The sequence below is a fragment of the Thunnus albacares genome, chromosome 9, assembly GCF_914725855.1.
Source record: "Thunnus albacares chromosome 9, fThuAlb1.1, whole genome shotgun sequence".
NCBI classification, from domain to species: domain Eukaryota; kingdom Metazoa; phylum Chordata; class Actinopteri; order Scombriformes; family Scombridae; genus Thunnus; species Thunnus albacares.
Window position 1 is genome coordinate 23,528,574 of NC_058114.1, and position 20,971 is coordinate 23,549,544.

At 38.1% G+C, this 20,971-nt stretch overlaps 4 protein-coding genes across 4 annotated transcripts; all 4 read right to left on the reverse strand.

Moving 5' to 3' along the window:
* Positions 1-226: 226 nt before the first annotated feature.
* On the reverse strand, positions 227-2,731 carry LOC122989166 (serine protease 57-like). The gene is made up of 5 exons (XM_044361865.1): positions 2,560-2,731; positions 2,262-2,415; positions 1,391-1,520; positions 929-1,183; positions 227-737 (listed from the first exon to the last, which is right to left on the reverse strand). Exons 1-5 carry the CDS (start codon positions 2,600-2,602, stop codon positions 585-587), a joined length of 735 nt encoding a protein of 244 aa, XP_044217800.1. The 5' UTR covers positions 2,603-2,731; the 3' UTR covers positions 227-584.
* A 2,725-nt stretch (positions 2,732-5,456) lies between these two features.
* On the reverse strand, positions 5,457-8,583 carry LOC122988314 (duodenase-1-like). Its single transcript, XM_044360534.1, has 5 exons — positions 7,320-8,583; positions 7,082-7,226; positions 6,837-6,969; positions 6,225-6,482; positions 5,457-6,112 (listed from the first exon to the last, which is right to left on the reverse strand). The coding sequence occupies exons 1-5, from the start codon at positions 7,489-7,491 to the stop codon at positions 5,951-5,953; spliced, it is 870 nt and encodes a 289-aa protein (XP_044216469.1). The 5' UTR covers positions 7,492-8,583; the 3' UTR covers positions 5,457-5,950.
* A 2,025-nt stretch (positions 8,584-10,608) lies between these two features.
* Positions 10,609-12,470, reverse strand: LOC122988315 (duodenase-1-like). The gene is made up of 5 exons (XM_044360535.1): positions 12,416-12,470; positions 12,191-12,341; positions 11,896-12,028; positions 10,931-11,179; positions 10,609-10,832 (listed from the first exon to the last, which is right to left on the reverse strand). The coding sequence occupies exons 1-5, from the start codon at positions 12,468-12,470 to the stop codon at positions 10,665-10,667; spliced, it is 756 nt and encodes a 251-aa protein (XP_044216470.1). The 3' UTR covers positions 10,609-10,664.
* Positions 12,471-13,079: 609 nt separating this feature from the next.
* Positions 13,080-15,098, reverse strand: LOC122988312 (duodenase-1-like). The gene is made up of 5 exons (XM_044360533.1): positions 14,942-15,098; positions 14,722-14,866; positions 14,464-14,596; positions 13,846-14,109; positions 13,080-13,735 (listed from the first exon to the last, which is right to left on the reverse strand). The coding sequence occupies exons 1-5, from the start codon at positions 14,997-14,999 to the stop codon at positions 13,574-13,576; spliced, it is 762 nt and encodes a 253-aa protein (XP_044216468.1). The 5' UTR covers positions 15,000-15,098; the 3' UTR covers positions 13,080-13,573.
* Positions 15,099-20,971: the final 5,873 nt, after the last annotated feature.

Here is a 20,971-nt window from a genome sequence, read left to right on the forward strand (position 1 = left end):
AACAATTACAGTGCTGCCCATTTATGCTCCAAGAATTAATCTGATATTGCTAAATTGCAGGTATATTATCCCAATGACAGCCAACTGTTGCACAACTACTGTACATCAGCACACCACGCTCCAAAGCTACAGTTTGTTAGATAACACATGGCTAGCTCAAGTTCTACCAACTTACTGAATATGAAAATATGAACACAACTTTCAGGCAAAAAAGCTGCAACAACCACAGAATTCATTGTTTTATCCGTCATCCATCAAATACATTGGAATTAACCATATATTTTTATTTTTAGTTTATTATTACATTCAACTCTGTGTGCCTTTGAAACATCAGAATGAAAAAATACAGTCTGCCTGACCCAATTAGCATGCTTAATGTATAATACCAAACAAAATTAGTGCTTCACAGTGTAGCAAAAACAACCAGATGTGGTGACAAAAGCAAAATAAATTATCTTACCTGAACAACCACAGCACTATCTTGTATAACAGATTTTAAACAACACACCATGTAAGTTACTAAGAGTCTTGAATTATATGATTCAATACAGTATATTGGCACACTACTGTTTGTTATAATTTTCCTAATTGTTGTTCAACACAGTTGCAATCCATTCCCTGAAGGATGATATGCGTGTGTAGACATCGGGGGTCCTGGGGTCTCCGCATCGCTGGCCAGAGAAGGAGACCACGCCTGCTGTTTCTCCATCACACACCAACGGACCACCTGAATCGCCCTTTAACAGAAAAGATACAACAAACTTAACAGTAGGTGTACTTTGTTTAGAATAAACTGAGTGATTTTTTCTTTGTGTCCAAAACTTAGTTGCCAACTGCGAACCTAAAATGTCATCTTTACATGCTAAAGACATCATCTTCAAAGATCAATTTACATGCTGATCAAAGTGTAGCTGGTGTATTTTCTTACCGAGCAGAAGCCTTGAAACACACGGGCCCCAGTGCCACAAATCATTGTCCTGGTGATGGGAACCAGTCCCCATCTTCTACGACATGCCCGCTGCTGTAGGATGGTAACGTTGACTTCCTGAAGTTTGCTTGGTAAGGTGTTGTTATCACCTATATCACCCCAGCCAGTTGTGATGCACCGACTGGTTCTTCTCACAGGTCCCCTTTTAAGAGAGATTAGCCTCACTGCTGTAGTCAGTCGGGCCCTGCGGTTGAGCTGAGAGGTGGAGATTAATGGTAGAAAAATAGAGAAAATGTTGAGTGTGTTAGATTTTGTGAAGTCTTAACATCACATTTTTTGTTTTTGTGCAAACTAGAAACAATAATGAAGAGGGATTCTACTTAAAATTTGAAGTAGTGGACAACATGTGAAGATTTGTCACCACCCACATTTATCATTTTTATCAGTTTAAAATGTCCTCACCTTTAGGAGCATGATGTCGTTTTCATGTCCATCGTAACTGGGATGTGGAATGGATCTGACAGCAGTGAACTCCTGCTTTGTCGACTCATTAGCTGACAGGGAATCAGCTCCGACCACAACTGTGTACGGTCTAGGGAACAAAATTGAATGATGATTGGAGATTAGATAAAATGCTGACGATCTCTCTTGACAGAAAAACATCAGTATCTGAGAGAAAAAAACTTGTTCAAAGCATGATCTAAGGTTTTATTCAGTGGTTTCCATTCATTTTAATACAATACGACATCTTGCAGAGACTTGAATTATTTAATTCACCACAGGGAACATTTCATTGTCTTTGTTTTTTGTCAAAGTTACTTAATTGTGTGCATAACACATTCACAGGTAGGAACTGTTTTATAACTCTTGTTGTTGTTGCATTGATTCAAGCCTTGAGAGTAGACAAAAAGCAGCCTCTCATGTTAGTCTTCTGGATTTAACTGTGTAAAAGAAATAAACTTATGAATGAAATGGCCTTCAGCAGCTGACTATGAGCTAAAAAATAAATAAATAAATAAAAGCACAATAAAAATTGTGCTTGAAACTTAGTTTTGATTAAACTGTTTATAATATTTACTGTTATGAATTACTAACTAAGTGAGTATGGCAAATGTTAAGATGTGACATGTTGATTTTGTAATTGATTTGACATGAAATGAAACCAGAGGCTATACTTTGGGAATTGGTCAGCATGCTCTCATAGAAGCCCACATTGTTTCAAATCTCCAGTTATCAGTTATAGTTATGTTGTTATGCTGTTATGTTATAGTGACATTATTGCTGGAAACAAAAAAAACAAAAAAAAAAAACTGGCCTATCTTTGAATTCTTACCGAGGTATCTGACAATGTGCTGCTGTGAGCACAAAGTCTTCTCTCACCAGCACTCCCCCACAGTTGTGGCGACCTCGGAACTGCAGTGAGGCCATGTAGGGGCGCGAGTGTGGGGCAGCGTCTCTGCCTCCAACAATACGAGAACCATAAGCTCCTGAAACACAAAATACTTCATATATTATTGCCTTATGTTAATCCGAGTTTTTATAGCTTTTCACCATGTATAGAAATGAGACATACAATATGCTTTTAGTTGTTGCTGCTTTGGGATTTGAATCGTGAGGACAGTGTAACTTACCATTTAGGACAAAGAAGAGCAGTAGCACAAAGTGGATCGCCATGGTCTTTGGTCAAATGCACTCCTTTGACTCTTGTTCTTATACATTTTTGAGAAGACAGAATATTGCTTATGTGGTGGTCTCTATTGCTTCAGTGTATTTGCTAACATCCTGTTCACAGAAGACATGGTTTTAGATTTTCAAAAAAGGGTTTCATAACCGATTCAGAAAGTTCAGGTTGCCATATATGTCAGTCAAAATCATGTCTTGTGACGGATTAAAAGTCAAACACTTCAGCAAAGGTTACCATTTTAGATAAAAGGCCACACTGTCATAAAGAGTAGCAGGAAATGGACCCAGAACGGCAGGCAAAGAAAAGCTGAAGAATAACTTCTTTATTAGATTCAGACATGCAGGCAGAGCAAAACAGAACAAGACAGAATAAAGGATCAGCCAACAAGACCGAACTGAAAACCAGCACTTAAATACAAAGGAAACTGATGAGGGGATGAGGTGCAGTTGGAACAGGAGGACAGGAAAGGAGCTGATGGCTGGGGAAGACACAGGGAGCAGGACACTGCTAATGAGACTGATACAGAGAAGGTGTGTAGATAAGCAGGCTGAGGAGGATCACAGGAGGAAAAACACAGAGCAACAGAAAGCCAAAAACCCAGAAACACAATACTCTTATTACTTCTCCGACTTACAAAACAAAACTGGTTAGTGCCAAATAACCCAAGCAACAGCACTTGCGTGTTTTGTAACCTGCAATGGTCAGTTCACAACTAGGACTCTGAGAAGAACACTTTGCTGTCTAAACCTCAAACCACAAACAATAATTAGCTAAGCAGCAAAATATGAGCAATGTGTCATTTCATTTACATCATGTAGAAACCCAGCTGCTTAACTTCTCTCTTAGTCTGGGAAGGGGAAGGGGCATTAAGATAGACCGGATTATGACACACACTACATCTCCAAATGAATAACAAGGTAGCAAAAAGAGAAAAAAGTGCAGTTTGTGTTTTTGTGTGTTTGTTTGCGTTTGTGTGTGTTGAATACTTACAAAATTGTGGTTTATTTCTCAATGTTATTGCTCATACTTCAATCTTGCAAAGTGTTACGAGAGTTATTTCACGTTCCCGTTTTGTATTGGGTTGCATCATGTTTGGGTTAAAAAGAGTGTTCTTGAGAAAGTGTGGTTTCATGTCATTTAAGTTATTGCAGCCTCAGAATAATTCTACTCTCATGTGCAGTGAGGTGCAAGATTCTCAGCTGTGTGAAAATGAAAAATGTATTAATTCACCCACTGTATCTGTACTCAATTTTGATAAATGCATCTGCTGCCACTTTTAGATCATGCTTCATTCACAACAAAAGATTACACCTCAGTGGCAGTAATTTCTTCTGTCAAATTGAAGTGATAATTATTAGTTTTTTTAGCACAGAAGTACATTGACTACAGAACATGCAGGAGGGAAAAAAGCCCTTTAAAAAGCCTTTTAGTAACACTAAGTTGAGTTTGTGTTGAGCTCAAGTGAACAATAGAAAAAGGACCATTGCATTTGTTATATTAACTTGAGCAGCATTTTATGTTTTGATAGAGAATTTTGCCACAGAATTGAATTACTTTGCATTTTGATGAAACAGCACACACTGAAAGAGCTACTTAAGACACAGAAATATCTTCACAGTGTAATAAAAGCATGCTGAAGCAGAACTTTTAGTAAGATAGATTGACTATTTCTTTTTCTTGAGATGAGTTTCTTTCTTTGATGCAGGGAAGGAATTTTGTCTGTATTGATTTTGGGTACATCTGAGTGGTTAGTTATCATGCTTGTTGAAGGATGCAACACCAACCGCCATCCCATAGCACACCAGAGGGCCACCACAATCACCCTGTGAGGAAGTGTCAATGTGTTTAGACATGTGGGCTACATGAACTATAGAAACCAGTTGACATGTTCTGTGTATGTGCAGGAAACATGCCCGACAGAAATCCTTTGTTTGTGCTATATCCATGTGCACAAATAATACATGGACTGTTCTCGTGCAAACCCATCCAGCTACACGCAGCTTTCCATTATCTTTTGTGTTTACTTGAGGATTTTGAAGTCGGGTCTGTTCTCTGTTGTACTGACAAGCTTTCCTACATTAGACAGCTACAGACACACAAAATCAGAAAGCTGAGTTCTCTGCAGCCTTTTCCATATCTATTATTTCACTCCCAAGTGCTGAAAACATACAAATAAAATCAGTCATAATTCCATTTATAAACTGGAGAAAATAGTCAGATTGTGTAATCGTACTGCTTCGTCTGAGACTTGTCAGAACATGAAAAAGCAGAAACTTGTGCAGATCATGTATCATGCATGCAGGGAACTCAACCTCTTGTCTTGCTGGTGTCAAGTGGACTCTTCTAAAACAGCAAAGTTTGGTTTGTACAATGTGATTTCCATCAATTTTATCTTGACTTCTAGCCGCCACATCCTTTGGAGGCTCTGTACTCTCCAGTTTCTCAGCATCAGTGATGCTCATTGATCATTGATCATTTTTTTATTTTTTAGTTTAACCTCAATTGTGAAAAAAAACGGAGTGTGGAAAGTCATTACACAGCTCACCTCTAGACTTAAGACTTCTCTGTCTCCCCTGTCAGGCATGAAGCACAGACAAGATTGTAGGTAATGCACAATATTGCTACTGCCAGGTGGGTGGGACTATTTTTCCAGTCAGTCACTTAAGTTTAAGAAATTTGGGGGTAGCATTTGGAGTGTCCAGTCAGTTATCAGGGAGGCACTGACCACCCCTCTTGCTCTGCTGTGGAAATATAGCCAATTGCTAAAATGAAGATGATGATGAGTAGCACTTACGTAGTGTAGCCTTGTGACAAAATCAAGCTGCAGTGGTTTGGTGCAAAGTGTGACTGTCCTGGTTTTATTAGGGCTGACCAGTATTATGTGGGCATGTCAGAAGTTACTCATTCTACATCAAATGTACACATTTTGTAGATATATTGTTGGAAGAAGGACCTTTGAATAGTTTTTATTAACTTAAATATTATTTGTGTCCTCTCATACTGACAGAAACAAAACATGGCATTTGAAATGAGTTTTTATTTTGAATTTTGGTTGAAGAGCAAATAGTGAACAACAACACCTCCATATTACAATAGAAGCATGCTGAGGCAAAACTTTATGATCATTGCATTTCTTTTTAAGAGCAAATACTGAAAGAGCGACTCAGACACAACTGCGCCGCTCAAACAGAATAAAGGCATGCTGAAGCAAAACTTTATGGAAGATCATTGCATTTCTTTTTAAGAGCAAATACTGAAAGAGCGACTCAGACACAACTGCGCCGCTCAAACAGAATAAAGGCATGCTGAAGCAAAGTAAGACTGTATGATTGTTACATTTAGCAATTCTTTTCCATGACAATCTTATTGATCCAGGAAACGTGTTTTGATATGTCTGTAAAGACGTTGGGTACATCTGGGTAGTCACAGTCGAAGTTCCTATTGAAAGACACAACACCAACTGCCATCCCATTGCACACCAGAGGACCACCAGAATCACCCTGTTGGGAAGAAGTATCATAATTTGTTTGCTCATCATTTCATTAAAGATGTTTGTACCATTTTAAGACTAGAAACCAGTTGCCATTTGTTTTTAGAGGACAGAAAACACACCTGGCAGAATCCTTTGTCTGTGTCATATCCACCTGCACAGATAATATTGTGAGGAATATTGACAGGCCATCTCTCCCTACAGACTTCTGGGTTAATGATCGACACATTCACCTCTCTCAGCTCATCAACAGTGCCACCATCAGTTCTCACTTTACCCCATCCAGCTACAAGACACATTTGGTTTTCCTGAAGGTCGATATCAGAACATGGAAGTGGAATCGGTTGTATGCTTTTGCCCAGTTGAACTCCTCTAGACAGCTGGAGACACAAAATCAGAAAGTAAATTTAAAAGACTGGCGATCTGTCTGAACATGACCATAATCTTTATCAGACTTCACTTATACAATTGCCAGATGTCAGAGCTGATGATTCATTTAAATTAAGGTAGACAGGTTTTAAAATTAAATTATTGCAATGCTGGGACATTGTTATTCAATACTGTTTTAGGCTCTACCACCACCTTTTACATTTACCCTCATGGAAAATAATGCTTAATTTTTGCATTGATTTCTTGAACCAAATTTATTTTAACATAACTTAAAAGGAAATAATTTGATTAAAAAAATGCAACATGTCATGTGAAACAACTGGGTTGTATGAAAATCTACTTACTTTGAGGAGCATGATGTCATTCCCATATGCAATATTTTCATAAGATGGATGTTTGCATTTCTTCACAATTGGTATCATTCTATGGCCAGCCTTTCTGAGATTGTGGGTGCCAACAACAACATTTGTAGGATTCCTGAATAAAATGCAATTATCAGATTGTCAACAACAAAACACAGCAGAAAATCAGATCAGATTTTACTAATTACATGAATAATATATTGTTTAAAGAGGGAAAAGTAGCTCACATGTCACAGTGCGCAGCTGTGAGTACAAAGTCTTCACTGATGAGGACTCCTCCACATATATGACTTCCATAGCTCTGTACCGAGGCCATATACAGCAGGGAGTTCTCTGGGGCCTTTTCCCCATGTATGATTTCACTCCCAAGTGCTAAAAATATATGAAGAAAATTAAAATGAGTTAAGTGAGATGAAATGAGAATGAGATAAGTTACATGCTGTAGAAAAGATTGTGCAATCTTACCATTTTGTCCGAGGCACATTAAGACATGAAAAAGCAGAATCTTGCGCAGAACATACATTGTGTCTGCAGCAAACTCAACTTGTTGTCTTGAGGCTGTCAAACACACCCTTTTTAAACAGCAGAATTTGATCTGTACAGTGTGATTTCCATCTATCTTGATATCTAACCACATCCTTTGATAAATGCAAGCTGACAAAGCACAGACGTAACTTTAACACTGTCTCACATGAATGCATTTTTCCTACTCTTTCATGTCAACCTTTTTGGTGTCAAGGACCCCCAAATTTATACACATTAGGCCACTGACCTATATCTGATAAGATGTAGTTTCAGGGATCCCCCTGACCCAGGTAGTCAACCAGGCCAGCGAGATCATTGAAATTTAAACAATTGCAGCTTCAGAACCTATACAACTGGTCCATAACCAAAAGGTCAACCCAGGTCTACAATGACCCCACCCACCCCTTCACTCATTATTCCAGCTGTTGCCATCTGGCAGGAGACTCAAGGTCCCACTAGCCAGGAAAAATGGGTACAGGAAGTCATTTGTGCCCTCTGCTGTGGCCTTTCTAAACAGAGACATAATAAAGTAACCCGTTTTTCACCAATAAAGAGTGGTTGTACAATGTCAGTGACCTTTCCATGTGATTTCTGGTGTCAAACTTTTTTCTTTTTTTTGCTGCTTGCGTGGACATCAATTCAAGAAGGCCACCAAACGAACCCCATGGGCCATTAGTTGACCTTGGCAACATGAAAAATTCTTAACTAAGCACCGTTAGGGTCCCAAAAAACAGGTTGCAAAAAAATGCCATGCAGGTACATGGGAACCTATTTCTCCTGCTCGACTAATATGTCTCTATCACCAATACCTTTTCCAACATGGAGTCTATGTTAGTGCTGCTATGCAGTAGCCATAGTATGTACATAAAGTCAATAAAGAGAACTCTCTTGCACCCTTGTGGTATTATTTCTATTGATATTGCCATGCCAGGTGAGTCTGACATGGGTAATACTCTACCACTTTCTATTAGGCACCCTTCATGAAGGCACCCTTCCTGTTTTTGTATTCTTTTGCATTATGTAAAGCACTTTGAATTTCCCTGTGTATGAAATGTGCTCCATAAACAAACTTGCCTTGGCTTGCCTAATGGTTAATATATCTACATATTTATTCTTGCTTTATAAGTTGTTAAGTTATCAGTTGTTTGTCATTAATAAAAGCGAAAGTTTCACTGTCAGATTGTGAAAAAGCTATTTGTGTGGCGTTTACATCCTCCAACACTTGCTTTGTCTTTTATAAGCTATGCAGTTCATCAGACTCTTTCCAATGGACTGTTTGCAGAGCATCTGAACCAAAATCCACCTTTAAATAATGTATTAGCTAATATTTACAGCTGAAGACTTCATGCATTATTTTAAGAATCCTTTATTAATGACTTATTGACATTTGTAATTGCGGATGACTCACTAACTTTTGATGATTTCTTATTAGTAAGTAAAAAATTCATGACCTTGCATGAATGACATCATAAACATTTGTAACTGTAGACTTCAGCTTTTTAGAAAGTTAGATCTGTTGACCTTTGTTAAAGACCTACTTAGATTTATAACTGCATACTTCATGGTATATTGGCAAATGAGAACCTAGTGGATATTTACACAGGACTTACTGATGTAACTTCAGACTTGATCCTTTATTAGAAAGTAAAATCAGTTATTTGAAAATTCTGTTAATCTTCCATTTGTAGACCAGAGAATAATAATCAGATTTGCCATTCTCATCAGATTTCCAGTTTTACTAATTTGTCCTAGACATGTCAGAACATGAAGCAGAAATTTTTGCAGACCTGCATTAAGTTGGCAGTACCCTCAGCCTGACACCTGGGTGTCTCAAGTATTTTTTTTTTTTAATCTTGAACTCTATGACCACATCCTCTCTGCAATAGGAATTTGCAGCTTGTGATATCTCTGGCTTATGGTATCTTTGCTTGTGGTTCTGGTAACTCAGCAGTGTGAAGCATATTATGTGATAAGTATGTGGTCAGTTTTAACACTTCAATCTTTCTCATGAATCTATTCTTCCTCCTTCATTTCGTTCGCCATTTGCATTTCACATTTTATATAAATTTCACTTTCAGTATCTATTTTGTTCAATCTAGGCCTGTTTGGACCTTCTTCTCCTTGCTTACTGTTTGTGGATAATATTAAACCACACCAAGTTAACTAATTTGCAAATTTACATGGACATGTGCACCAAATATATATTATAACATTTCACCTTCTATAATAGGAAATGTTACTTATGAATTTGGGTAAATGCATGTAATTTAGTTTTGTTTTATTTATTCTGTTTCTATGTGGTCAAGATTTATTTTGCAAGAGAAACCTGAGTACAAATTATATATACTATACACTGACTAAAACATTCATAAATATTTTTTTTTTTTAAAAAGGAGAATTAATGAGCACCACCTATTTTACAAGGACCACCTTAGTGGATGGAATACATTGTGGACATAAATAATTGGACAGAAATGAAACACATGACTATCAGTGACGTTTGTCTCTGCCTGAATCAACGCTAAGCTCCATTTAATAAGTTAACAATATACTGACAACAGGAGATTTGTGTTTTGTGCTACTGCAATTGTGTACATTTCATAGGCCTATTCATTATTACAGTTAAGAAATCCCCAGGTCTGATCCCACTTTTATTATAACTGGGATAATTTAGACATTATTAAAGCTGTCTATTTCACCTATCTGAAAGTGACTTTAGAGACAGAACCATGTCAGTACAGTGATGCAGAGACAAGTTTGTGGACAATGTTTCTATGATCAGGTGGGTGGGACAAAATTAAGCTGCATCGTTGTAGTGCAAAGTGTGACTGTCCTGGTTTTATTACAGTCAACCTGTAGTTTGTCTCCTTGTACAGACCAGATACAGATACATGCAAGTTATTTGCTTTTCCTTTTACATTGCACTTTGAGAAGTGGCTGAAACTGGATTTTTGTCAAATTTGTGTGTTTGAATATATAGTCTGTTTGAATATTGCAAAGATGGAAAGAATATTAAGCATAATCTCTATACTACAAGCAAAGTGGATAGTAGAGTCAGAAAAGGTTGATTAAAAGAACCTGGCCTGTAAGAAACCTGCTGGGGCCTCCTGTCTATGCAGCTTGGTTAGAAAATGCTACATTAAAAAAGGAAATTAAACGTGGTATCTGAAATAACACTTTTATTTTGAATTTTGGTATTTCAGTGAATAATAAAATAGTGATAGAACAATTTGAGACACAACAACATCCTCATATTACGTTTAAGCAAAACTTTGGTCAAGATTGCTACTCATAATGTTTTGTGCCTTTGAGAATCGTATTGATCCAGGGGAGATGTTTTGATATGTCCACATAGACGTTGGGTACATCTGGGTAGTCACAGTCGAAGTTCCTATTGAAAGACACAACACCAACTGCCATATCATTGCACACCAGAGGACCACCAGAATCACCCTGTTAGGAAGAAGTATCATCATTTATTTGGCTATTATTCAATTAAAGATGGTTGCACCATTTTAAGACTAGAAACCAATTGAGGTCAGAAAACACACCTGACAGAATCCTTTGTTTGTACCACCTGCACAGATAACATTGGCAGGAAGACCAGGCCATTTCTCCTTACAGACTTGCAGGTTAATGATCGACACATCCACCTCTCTCAGCTCATCAACAGTGCCACCACTAGTTCTCGTGGCACCCCATCCAGCTACATGACATGTTACGTTTTCTTTTATGTCCATTTCAGATTTTGGAAGTTGAATTGTTTGTACTCGGTTGTTCAATTGAGCTTTCCGTGCCAGCTGGAGACACAAAATCAGAAAGGAAAATAAAACAATAGTAATCTAAATATAATAAAATTCTTCTTTTCCAGCATCAGATTTCAGATTAACAAACAGTTGTTGGAATATGGAGCTGATTAATCATTTAGGTTGTTGTTTACATGTTACAAGCAGCGATTGTTGCCCTCAACAGTTGTAATGTTGTGTGTTTTTGCTATTTTGGCAGTGGCACTTTTACATTTACCTTAAATAGCAATTTAATGGATGGATTAAGCCAAAAACACCATTTGACTTTGTGGTGTTCAGTTCAGTTCAGAAGCTGCTCACTGACACTCCTCTCTGTTTTTAGCCATGCCAGTGGTATGGCTGTATGGCAATAAGATGAGCCAGTTCCAGGCCTCTGGTATTGTGCATATTCACTCACTGACATGGCTTACTGGGACATTGAATTGAATGGAGCCATCGTTAATGTTATTATTTACAACTGTGTTTTTCCTGCTTTGACAAATCAAAATGTCTGACATAAAAAGGGAATATTGTACTATATTGTGTTGATATTATGACCCTTTTTTCTGATTTCGTCTCTTACCTTATGGTTGATATTGCTGGCAACAGCAAACACACGTAAAAAGTAATAGAACCTTATAGACTTTAATCAAACTTAAATGCAGATAAATTTGACCACCAAAATGTATGATTTCACCCGAGGCTATTGCTTCAAATGAGTATATACATACCTTAAGGAGCATGATGTCATTACCATTTCCTTCATTCACAAAAGCTGGGTGTTTGTATCTCTGTTTGATGTCTCTTCTTTCATGATCAGCCCTCCTGAGATTGTGGGTGCCGAGAACAATGCTTGTAAGTTCCCTGGGTGAGTGATCATTGAGAGGTTGTCAGTACATTTCATAAATTTCTTTCTAAAAAACAGCAAAAGAAAACAATAAAAACAATGGTTTATAGAAAGTTGAAGTCCATTGTAATTCATATTGACATGAATTAAGATTTCTTTAAAAGGGAAAGGTAACTCACAATCGGTCACAGTGGGCAGCAGTTACTACAAAGTCCTCAGTGATGAGGAATCCTCCACATACATGACCATTGTTGTTCTGCACCGAGGCCATATACAGCAATGAGTTCTCCTTGGCCTTTTCCCCATGTATGATTTCGCTCCCACGTGCTTAAAAGTTTAACAGAAAATCTGATTTAGGTTAAGGCTCCATTAAAAGGCTAGAGAATAATGAACCAATTTGGTAATCTTACCTAGACATGTCAGAACATGACAAAGCAGAAATTTGTACAGACGATGCATCTTTCCAGCAGGAGAATTAACTTCACCATCCTAGGTAGACCCTTTTATACAGCATTGCTGTATGTCCTCACTGTTGGCAACTGTGATTAGCATCTTGATTTCTATAACCACATCCTTTAACAATGCAAGTTTGCGAGTTGCATAGTGATATTATCTTTGCATTATCTTCTTTGCTCATAGCACTTGTGGCACAACAGCCTGAATTATGTATTGATGTTACCACAGTCTGTCATGTTAATCTATTCTTCACACTTTTATGTCATCCATCATTCATTTTTGTTTTTCTTTTTGTATTGAGAAGACATTCAACCTCTTGATTCAGTTCATTCTGGGCCTTTTTAGACCTCCTTCCCTCATTGTTTACGATTATTACTTAACCACATTTAGATTCTTAAGTGTGGTAATCATAATTTTTGTTACAGTCAGTTAGGTTAAAGAAATTTGGGGGTAGCATTTGGAGTGTCCAGTCAGTTATCAGGGAGGCACTGACCACCCCTCTTGCTCTGCTGTGGAAATATAGCCAATTGCTAAAATGAAGATGATGATCAGTAGCACTTACGTAGTGTAGCCTTGTGACAAAATCAAGCTGCAGTGGTTTGGTGCAAAGTGTGACTGTCCTGGTTTTATTAGGGCTGACCAGTATTATGTGGGCATGTCAGAAGTTACTCATTCTACATCAAATGTACACATTTTGTAGATATATTGTTGGAAGAAGGACCTTTGAATAGTTTTTATTAACTTAAATATTATTTGTGTCCTCTCATACTGACAGAAACAAAACATGGCATTTGAAATGAGTTTTTATTTTGAATTTTGGTTGAAGAGCAAATAGTGAACAACAACACCTCCATATTACAATAGAAGCATGCTGAGGCAAAACTTTATGATCATTGCATTTCTTTTTAAGAGCAAATACTGAAAGAGCGACTCAGACACAACTGCGCCGCTCAAACAGAATAAAGGCATGCTGAAGCAAAACTTTATGGAAGATCATTGCATTTCTTTTTAAGAGCAAATACTGAAAGAGCGACTCAGACACAACTGCGCCGCTCAAACAGAATAAAGGCATGCTGAAGCAAAGTAAGACTGTATGATTGTTACATTTAGCAATTCTTTTTCGTGACAATCTTATTGATCCAGGAAACGTGTTTTGATATGTCTGTAAAGACGTTGGGTACATCTGGGTAGTCACAGTTTCTGCCCTTGTTGAAAGACACAACACCAACTGCCATCCCATTGCACACCAGAGGACCACCAGAATCACCCTGTTGGGAAGAAGTATCATAATTTGTTTGCTCATCGTTTAATTAAATGTTTGTACCATTTTAAGACTAGAAACCAGTTGCCATTTTCTTTTAGAGAACAGAAAACACACCTGGCAGAATCCTTTGTCTGTACCATATCCACCTGCACAGATAATATTGTGAGGAATATTGGCATAGGGAAGCCATCTCTTCCTACAGACTTCTGGGTTAATGATCGACACATTCACCTCTCTCAGCTCATCAACAGTGCCACCATCAGTTCTCACTTTACCCCATCCAGCTACAAGACACATTTGGTTTTCCTGAAGGTCGATATCAGAACTTGGAAGTGGAATCGGTTGTATGCTTTTGCCCAGTTGAACTCCTCTAGACAGCTGGAGACACAAAATCAGAAAGTAAATTTAAAAGACTGGCGATCTGTCTGAACATGACCATAATCTTTATCAGACTTCACTTATACAATTGCCAGATGTCAGAGCTGATGATTCATTTAAATTAAGGTAGATAGGTTTTAATATTAAATTATTGCAATGCTGGGACATTGTTATTCAATACTGTTTTAGGCTTTACCACCACCTTTTACATTTACCCTCATGGAAAATAATGCTTAATTTTTGTATTGATTTCTTGAACCAAATTTATTTTAACATAACTTAAAAGGAAATAATTTGATTAAAAAAATGCAACATGTCATGTGAAACAACTGGGTTGTATGAAAATCTACTTACTTTGAGGAGCATGATGTCATTCCCATATGCAATATTTTCATAAGATGGATGTTTGCATTTCTTCACAATTTTTATCCTTCTCCTGCCAGCCTTTCTGAGATTGTGGGTGCCAAGAACAACATTTGTAGGATTCCTGAATAAAATGCAATTATCAGATTGTCAACAACAAAACACAGCAGAAAATCAGATCAATTTCTCTTGAAATAAGAGATTTTACTAATTACATGAATAATATATAAAGAGGGAAAAGTAGCTCACACGTCACAGTGCGCAGCTGTGAGTACAAAGTCTTCACTGATGAGGACTCCTCCACATATATGACTTCCAGAGCTCTGTACCGAGGCCATATACAGCAGGGAGTTCTCTGGGGCCTTTTCCCCATGTATGATTTCACTCCCAAGTGCTAAAAATATATGAAGAAAATTAAAATGAGTTAAAATCCCAATTGCATGCTGTAGAAAAGATTGTGCAATCTTACCATTTTGTCCGAGGCACATTAAGACATGAAAAAGCAGAATCTTGCGCAGAACATACATTGTGCCAGCAGCAAACTCAACTTGTTGTCTTGAGGCTGTCAAACACACCCTTTTTAAACAGCAGAATTTGATCTGTACAGTATGATTTCTATCTATCTTGATATCTAACCACATCCTTTGATAAATGCAAGCTGACAAAGCACAGACGTAACTTTAACACTGTCTCACATGAATACATTTTTCCTACTTTCATGTCATTCACCCTTCATTTTTGTTTTTCATTTTGTGTTTAAAACATTACATACAGTAAGAAATGTTTTGCTGCAATAAACCTAACAAGACCAGTAGACAGAGCAAGAAAAAAACTGTCACTAACATTGGAGAGATTTCTAAAGAGGTGAAATTATTACACTAACACGAAGTAGGATGGAGTAGTAGATTGCGGTTTCAGCCTTGTCTAAGGCCAGCAAGAAGCTGCATGTTAAAACCAAACTGGGTGGGATCTGGCTTTGATTAGGGGAAACGAAAGGAACTATAGGGCTTTGGTACAAGGGTGAGATGCTCCCAGTTTCATCAAGGGTAACCTGTACTGTCCCTGCAAGGATCAGACAATTGGGATATAGTCAAGGAAAAGAAATAGGTCCCCATGTACCTGCATGGCATTTTTTTGTTATCTGTTTTTTAGGACCCTAATGGTGACCAGTTAAGAATTTTCTGTGTTGCCAAGGTCAACTAATGGCCCATGGGGTTCGTTTGGTGGCCATCTTGAATTGATATTCATATAAAAATAACAGATTTTAGGCTCATAACAATATAACCATTGCTATTTTGATTCGCAATAGTTTCCTGCAATAGCTAAATTAAACCAGTTCATTCTCTTATATCAATTGCAAGGCTATTAAATGGATGGTAATCACTCTAATTGACATAGATGATGATCAGTGAAATGGGGTTTTGATGACTTATATTCAATTAGCCCAGCTAGTATTATCAGACTGCCATCTATGTCAGTTAGAGTTATTGCCATCCATTTAATAACCTTGAAACTGATATAAGAGAATAAACCAGTTTCATTTGGCTATTGCAGGAAACTATTGTGAAACATTAACCACTAGCATATGCAAATGCTGACCCTAATTACCTGGCTCATCTGTTTGTTTGTTTTGGTATCAACATTTGCTACTGTAAAAAAGTTTGTCCCTGGCAATCATGTTAGGGGATATGTCTGTCAAGTTTGTTGCGGTGATCCTCTGAGACTGTTTCTTTTCGACCACACTACTTGCTTTGTGAGTTTGGGAAAATCAGTCATTCTGGAATTCTGAAATGTGGGGGATGCTTATGTTCCCAGATGCCACCAACCACTTGAACTGTCTGATAATAATGTTATCCACCTCTTGCCAAAGTACTGTCAGAAACACATTCATGCCTGGACAAATGATTCAGTTGCAGAGCTGAGGTCTTGTTTTGATGCCACTGAATGTGACTTTTTCCCCAATGACCAGGTGTCCTGTAATAACCCTGAACTGTTAACCTACACAATCACCAATTATATCAACCTCTGTGTTGACTATTATCAATAAAACAAAAATGTCAGAATCTACCCCAATAACAAACCATGGGTCAATAGGACTAAATAAAGTTTTAAAGGACTACAACACCGATAAAAGTGAAAGAAAATAGCTTTTCTGGAGGGAGACCTGCAAAAAGTGAGAGATTTAGAGAAGGAAATGAGGAGATGCATGGTTAAGAAAGCAAATATGGACTACAAAGACTATGTTGAAGAGAAGCAGAGGAATGTCAATGCAAGAGATGCTTGGAGGGGACTGAACACAATGATGGGAAGGAAACACAGAGTAGCCTGTCAATGTAATGGCCCCGTTAGCCTTTCAAATGATATGAACATGTTCAATTTCTAGATTTGATAAACATGACCTCAGTGATGAATGTGACTATGTCTGTGCAGGAATGACACCTTCCCCTGTGATATTAAAGGAAAAATAAGTCATTTCGATCCTCCAGTGAGTCAACCCTTGCAAAGCCCATAGGCCGGATGGGCTCAAGGGAAGGGTCTTGAAAGAATGTGGCATCCAACTGGGACCCATCTATTCCATTTGTTCCTCAGCATCAGTTTTGTCTCCCAGGCCTGGAAAATCGCAGTCATTGCTCCAGTGCCTAAAACGGTGCACACAAAATTGCATAATGATTTTAGAACCATCGCCCTCACACCTCTATTAAGAAAATGCATGGAGAATCTAGTGAGCAAGAAACTCATATTGCAAACAGTTAAGCTCATGGACCCCATGAAGTTTGCCTCTCAAGCCAGTCGAGGTGTGGAGGACACCACTCTCACTCTCCTGGACAAAGCACATGATCATCTAGACAAGGCCAACTCATATGTCCTTTTACTTAAAGATTTCTCCTCTGCTTTTAATACAATCCAACAGCAGCCTTGTCCGGTGGATCAAGGAGTTCCTGAGAGAGAGGCCCCAGCAAGTGTATATTAATAACACCTTCTCAGACTGCCTTGTCCTGAACACCAGCGTTCCACAAGGGTGCATTATATCTCCCCTCCTGTTCTCCATATATACAAATGAGGTAAAATACAGCAGCACTTTCTCTCACTCATGAAGTATGTTGATGACATGGCCCTGGTTGCCTGCCTGCAGGATGTCAACAGCCCTTCCTACTCTCAGCACATCGATCACCTTGCCACCTGGTTTGACAGCAGCTTCCTTAACTGTAATGTCAGTAAGACCAAGGAGCTGTTTCTGGGAGGGAGGATGGGAACAGGCAACATAGGGCCCATCTTCAAGCCTAACTTTTGATGATTTCTTATCAGTAAGTGGAAAATTCATGACCTTACATGAATGACATCATAAATATTTGTAACTGTAGACGTTAGCTTATTAGAAAGTTAGATCTGTTGACCTTCATAAAAGACCTACTTAGATTTACAACTGCATACTTCATGGCGTATTAGTAAATGAGAACCTAGTGAATATTTACAAATGACTTACTGATGTAACTTCAGATTTGATCCTAGAAAGTAAAATCAGTTATTTGAAAATTCTGTTAATCCTCCATTTGTAGACCAGAGAATAATAATCAGATTTGCCATTCTCACTAATTTGTCCTAGACATGTCAGAACATGAGGCAGAAATTTTTGCAGACCTGCATTAAGTTGGCAGTACCCACAGGCTGACACCTGGGAGTGTCAAGTAGTTTTTTTTTTTTTTAATCTTGAACTCTATGACCACATCCTTTCTGCAATGGAAATTTTCAGCTTGTGATATCGATTGCTTATGGTATCTTTGCTTGTGGTTCTGGTGCCTCAGCAGCGTGACGCACATTATGTGATAAGTTTTAACACTTCAATCTTTCTCATGAATCTGCTCTTTCTCCTTCATTTCATTTGCCCTTTGAATTTCACACTTTATATAAATTGCACTTTAAATATCTATTTTGTTCCAGCCACCCAGCCACCAGCCAATCTCCACCATACAACCCCTCTACAGCCTGCCTGCCCCATGCCATTGCATGCAATTTCTAGTAGTCACCAAACTGATTTTGGTTAAAAAGCCCACTCACATGTTTCTTTGAATTCTGTGACAAACTGAACCACAGAAACCAATTTCCTGCTTCAGATTTGAGTGTCAAAATGGTCTCACAGTCACAGTTATCAAACTAATGCACCAGTTATATCCTTTTGATCATTATGACAGCCAGCAGTTGAAGCACTGAGTCTGTTAATGTTTTATTTGACCGGAGTAGAGCATGTGTTGAACTTGATTGCCATGAAATTTGGTGCAGGCATTCATGGTCCCCAGAGGGTAAATCCTAATAAATATGATGATTCCCTGATTTTTCCTCCAGTCCCAAAATGAGGTTGACATTTGTGGTTTTGAGTGAAATGTCTCAACAACTATTGGATGGATTGCCACCAAATTTAGGTGTTCATTCATGTCCCCATCTTAGGAAGATGCAAAATAAAAGACCCTTTTTATGGGAGATTTTTTGACTTGTCAAAGCAGGAAAAGCACAGGTGGAATGAATAATATGAATGGCTGCATAGCATTAAGGTGAGCCAGTTCCAGGTCTCTGATATTATGCATGATTTGATAGAGATGCGTATGATTTGATAGAGATGGCTATCATGGACAATGGTGGATAGCTGTGTTTTCATATTAATCATTTAAGTGTATTGTTTGGCTCAATGGGACACTTAATTGAATGTAGCCATTGTTAATGTTGTTATTTATTTTCTGCCATAAAAAGGGTCTATTGTACTATATTGTATTGACCTTATGCGACCCACCCATTTTTTTTTTGTTCCATTTACGATTTGTGTCTTACCTTCTGGTTCAACATTTGAACATCAAAGTTGGGGACACATGTCGACATTTTTGAAGGAGTCATATGTCCCAACATTACCACATCCACCACTGATATCAGATTAAAAAGACAATCTTTGGCACAAAGTTACATTTGGCATTAACTAGTGTTCACCTAGCTTTCACTAGTTTTCACCTAGTTCAATTAGCTAACTTTGTGTTTCTGCAGCTGTTTCTATGATGAACATTTTCAAGAGCTTTGATGCTGCTTAAGTATCAGTATGATGATGCAGGTTTTTAAGTTTCTTGAGTTCTGAAGAACTGAATGAACCTTTTTTAAGAATCTTTTGGATACAAAATTAGTATGTGACTAAAATAAAAAGAGTTGGAGCAATTCCTTGTTGCTGAAATTGACAAGGTCAATACAGTACTAATCTATGGAAGATTTTAAATGCCTAAATGAAAACATTCCAAACCAAACAAACAATGAAATAAATGGATAATTTTATAAACTGGATAAGGCATTGTTCATGCCAAATGAAAATCAATCGACTGTCCAGACTTTTCTGTGGATGTCAGTTTTTGAGCCACAACGAAGGCCAAAATGTGGCGTGCAACAGACAAGGTAAGCCTTGTTTTTAGCTTAGCCGATTGCCAGAAATGCCTTTTGCTATGTATAACACATATTGTAAAATGGTGAGGACTGCTGAAAAGAGTCTAAGCTTTACGATAGACTCATAAAGAATCTTATCAATATTTATTTGAATTCACAACAAGGTACTGAAATTTGGCACCGATTGATCTAATATGGCAACAAGGCATGATTGGTTGTCCCTAGCAGAAACAAGATTCCAAACTGAAGCAGTTGCTGATCACTTGCGGCCCCTGCTGGCCAGTTAAGAAGAATGAGGAGTCTGCAATGGCGGTATACAGAGCAGTCAATGGCGTTATAAAATAAGTATTTCAAAACTTATGAATCACCGCAATCACAAGAGGTCCTTGAGTGTAGATAAATGTGATACATACATACATAAATGTCATAAATGTATTATGAACATAGCAACCAAAATGTAATCACAGTTTGTTTGCACAAAGATCATATTTAGTAGTTTTGCGGGTGGCATCAATGAGACAAATGGTGTTTCCATAGCGCTTCAGGACATCTTGCTACCACTTCTCTTGGTGGACAAAAAGGAGAGTCTCCTCAGAAACCTCATTGTTGTCCACAACTTGTACATCGGATTCGTCATGGGCAGGAAAGGATGGAGGAGGCTGTTCTGTTACATCAGACTCATTCTGAGTGATGCCATTCTCGTTTGTCTCCATCTTAACAGGTACCATTGGACCATCTTGAACAGACATGTCTGCTGCTGATATTGTGGTAGGATTTTTACTCTGGTATGGTCAGGAAAAAGTACATGCTCCATCTGTCTTCACTCCTCCAGCTTTTGGCAAAGGTTCTCTTGGTCCAGCATTGTGATTCTCAGTCTGATCTTTGCAATTTAGGGTAGTAGGCTCTGTCCAGTTCACTTGGGGCAGCAGTGTCAGTAATTCTCATCTTCACATTGTGTGATTTCCTGGCTGTCATGCCCTCCCCTAATCCACTGAGTTTGTTATTGTTAGATGGATTGTCTTTCCCATTCTAGAGACCCCTCCAAGTGAGTGCTTTATGTGTGCTTTGTTTAGTGGGAGTTCACTGT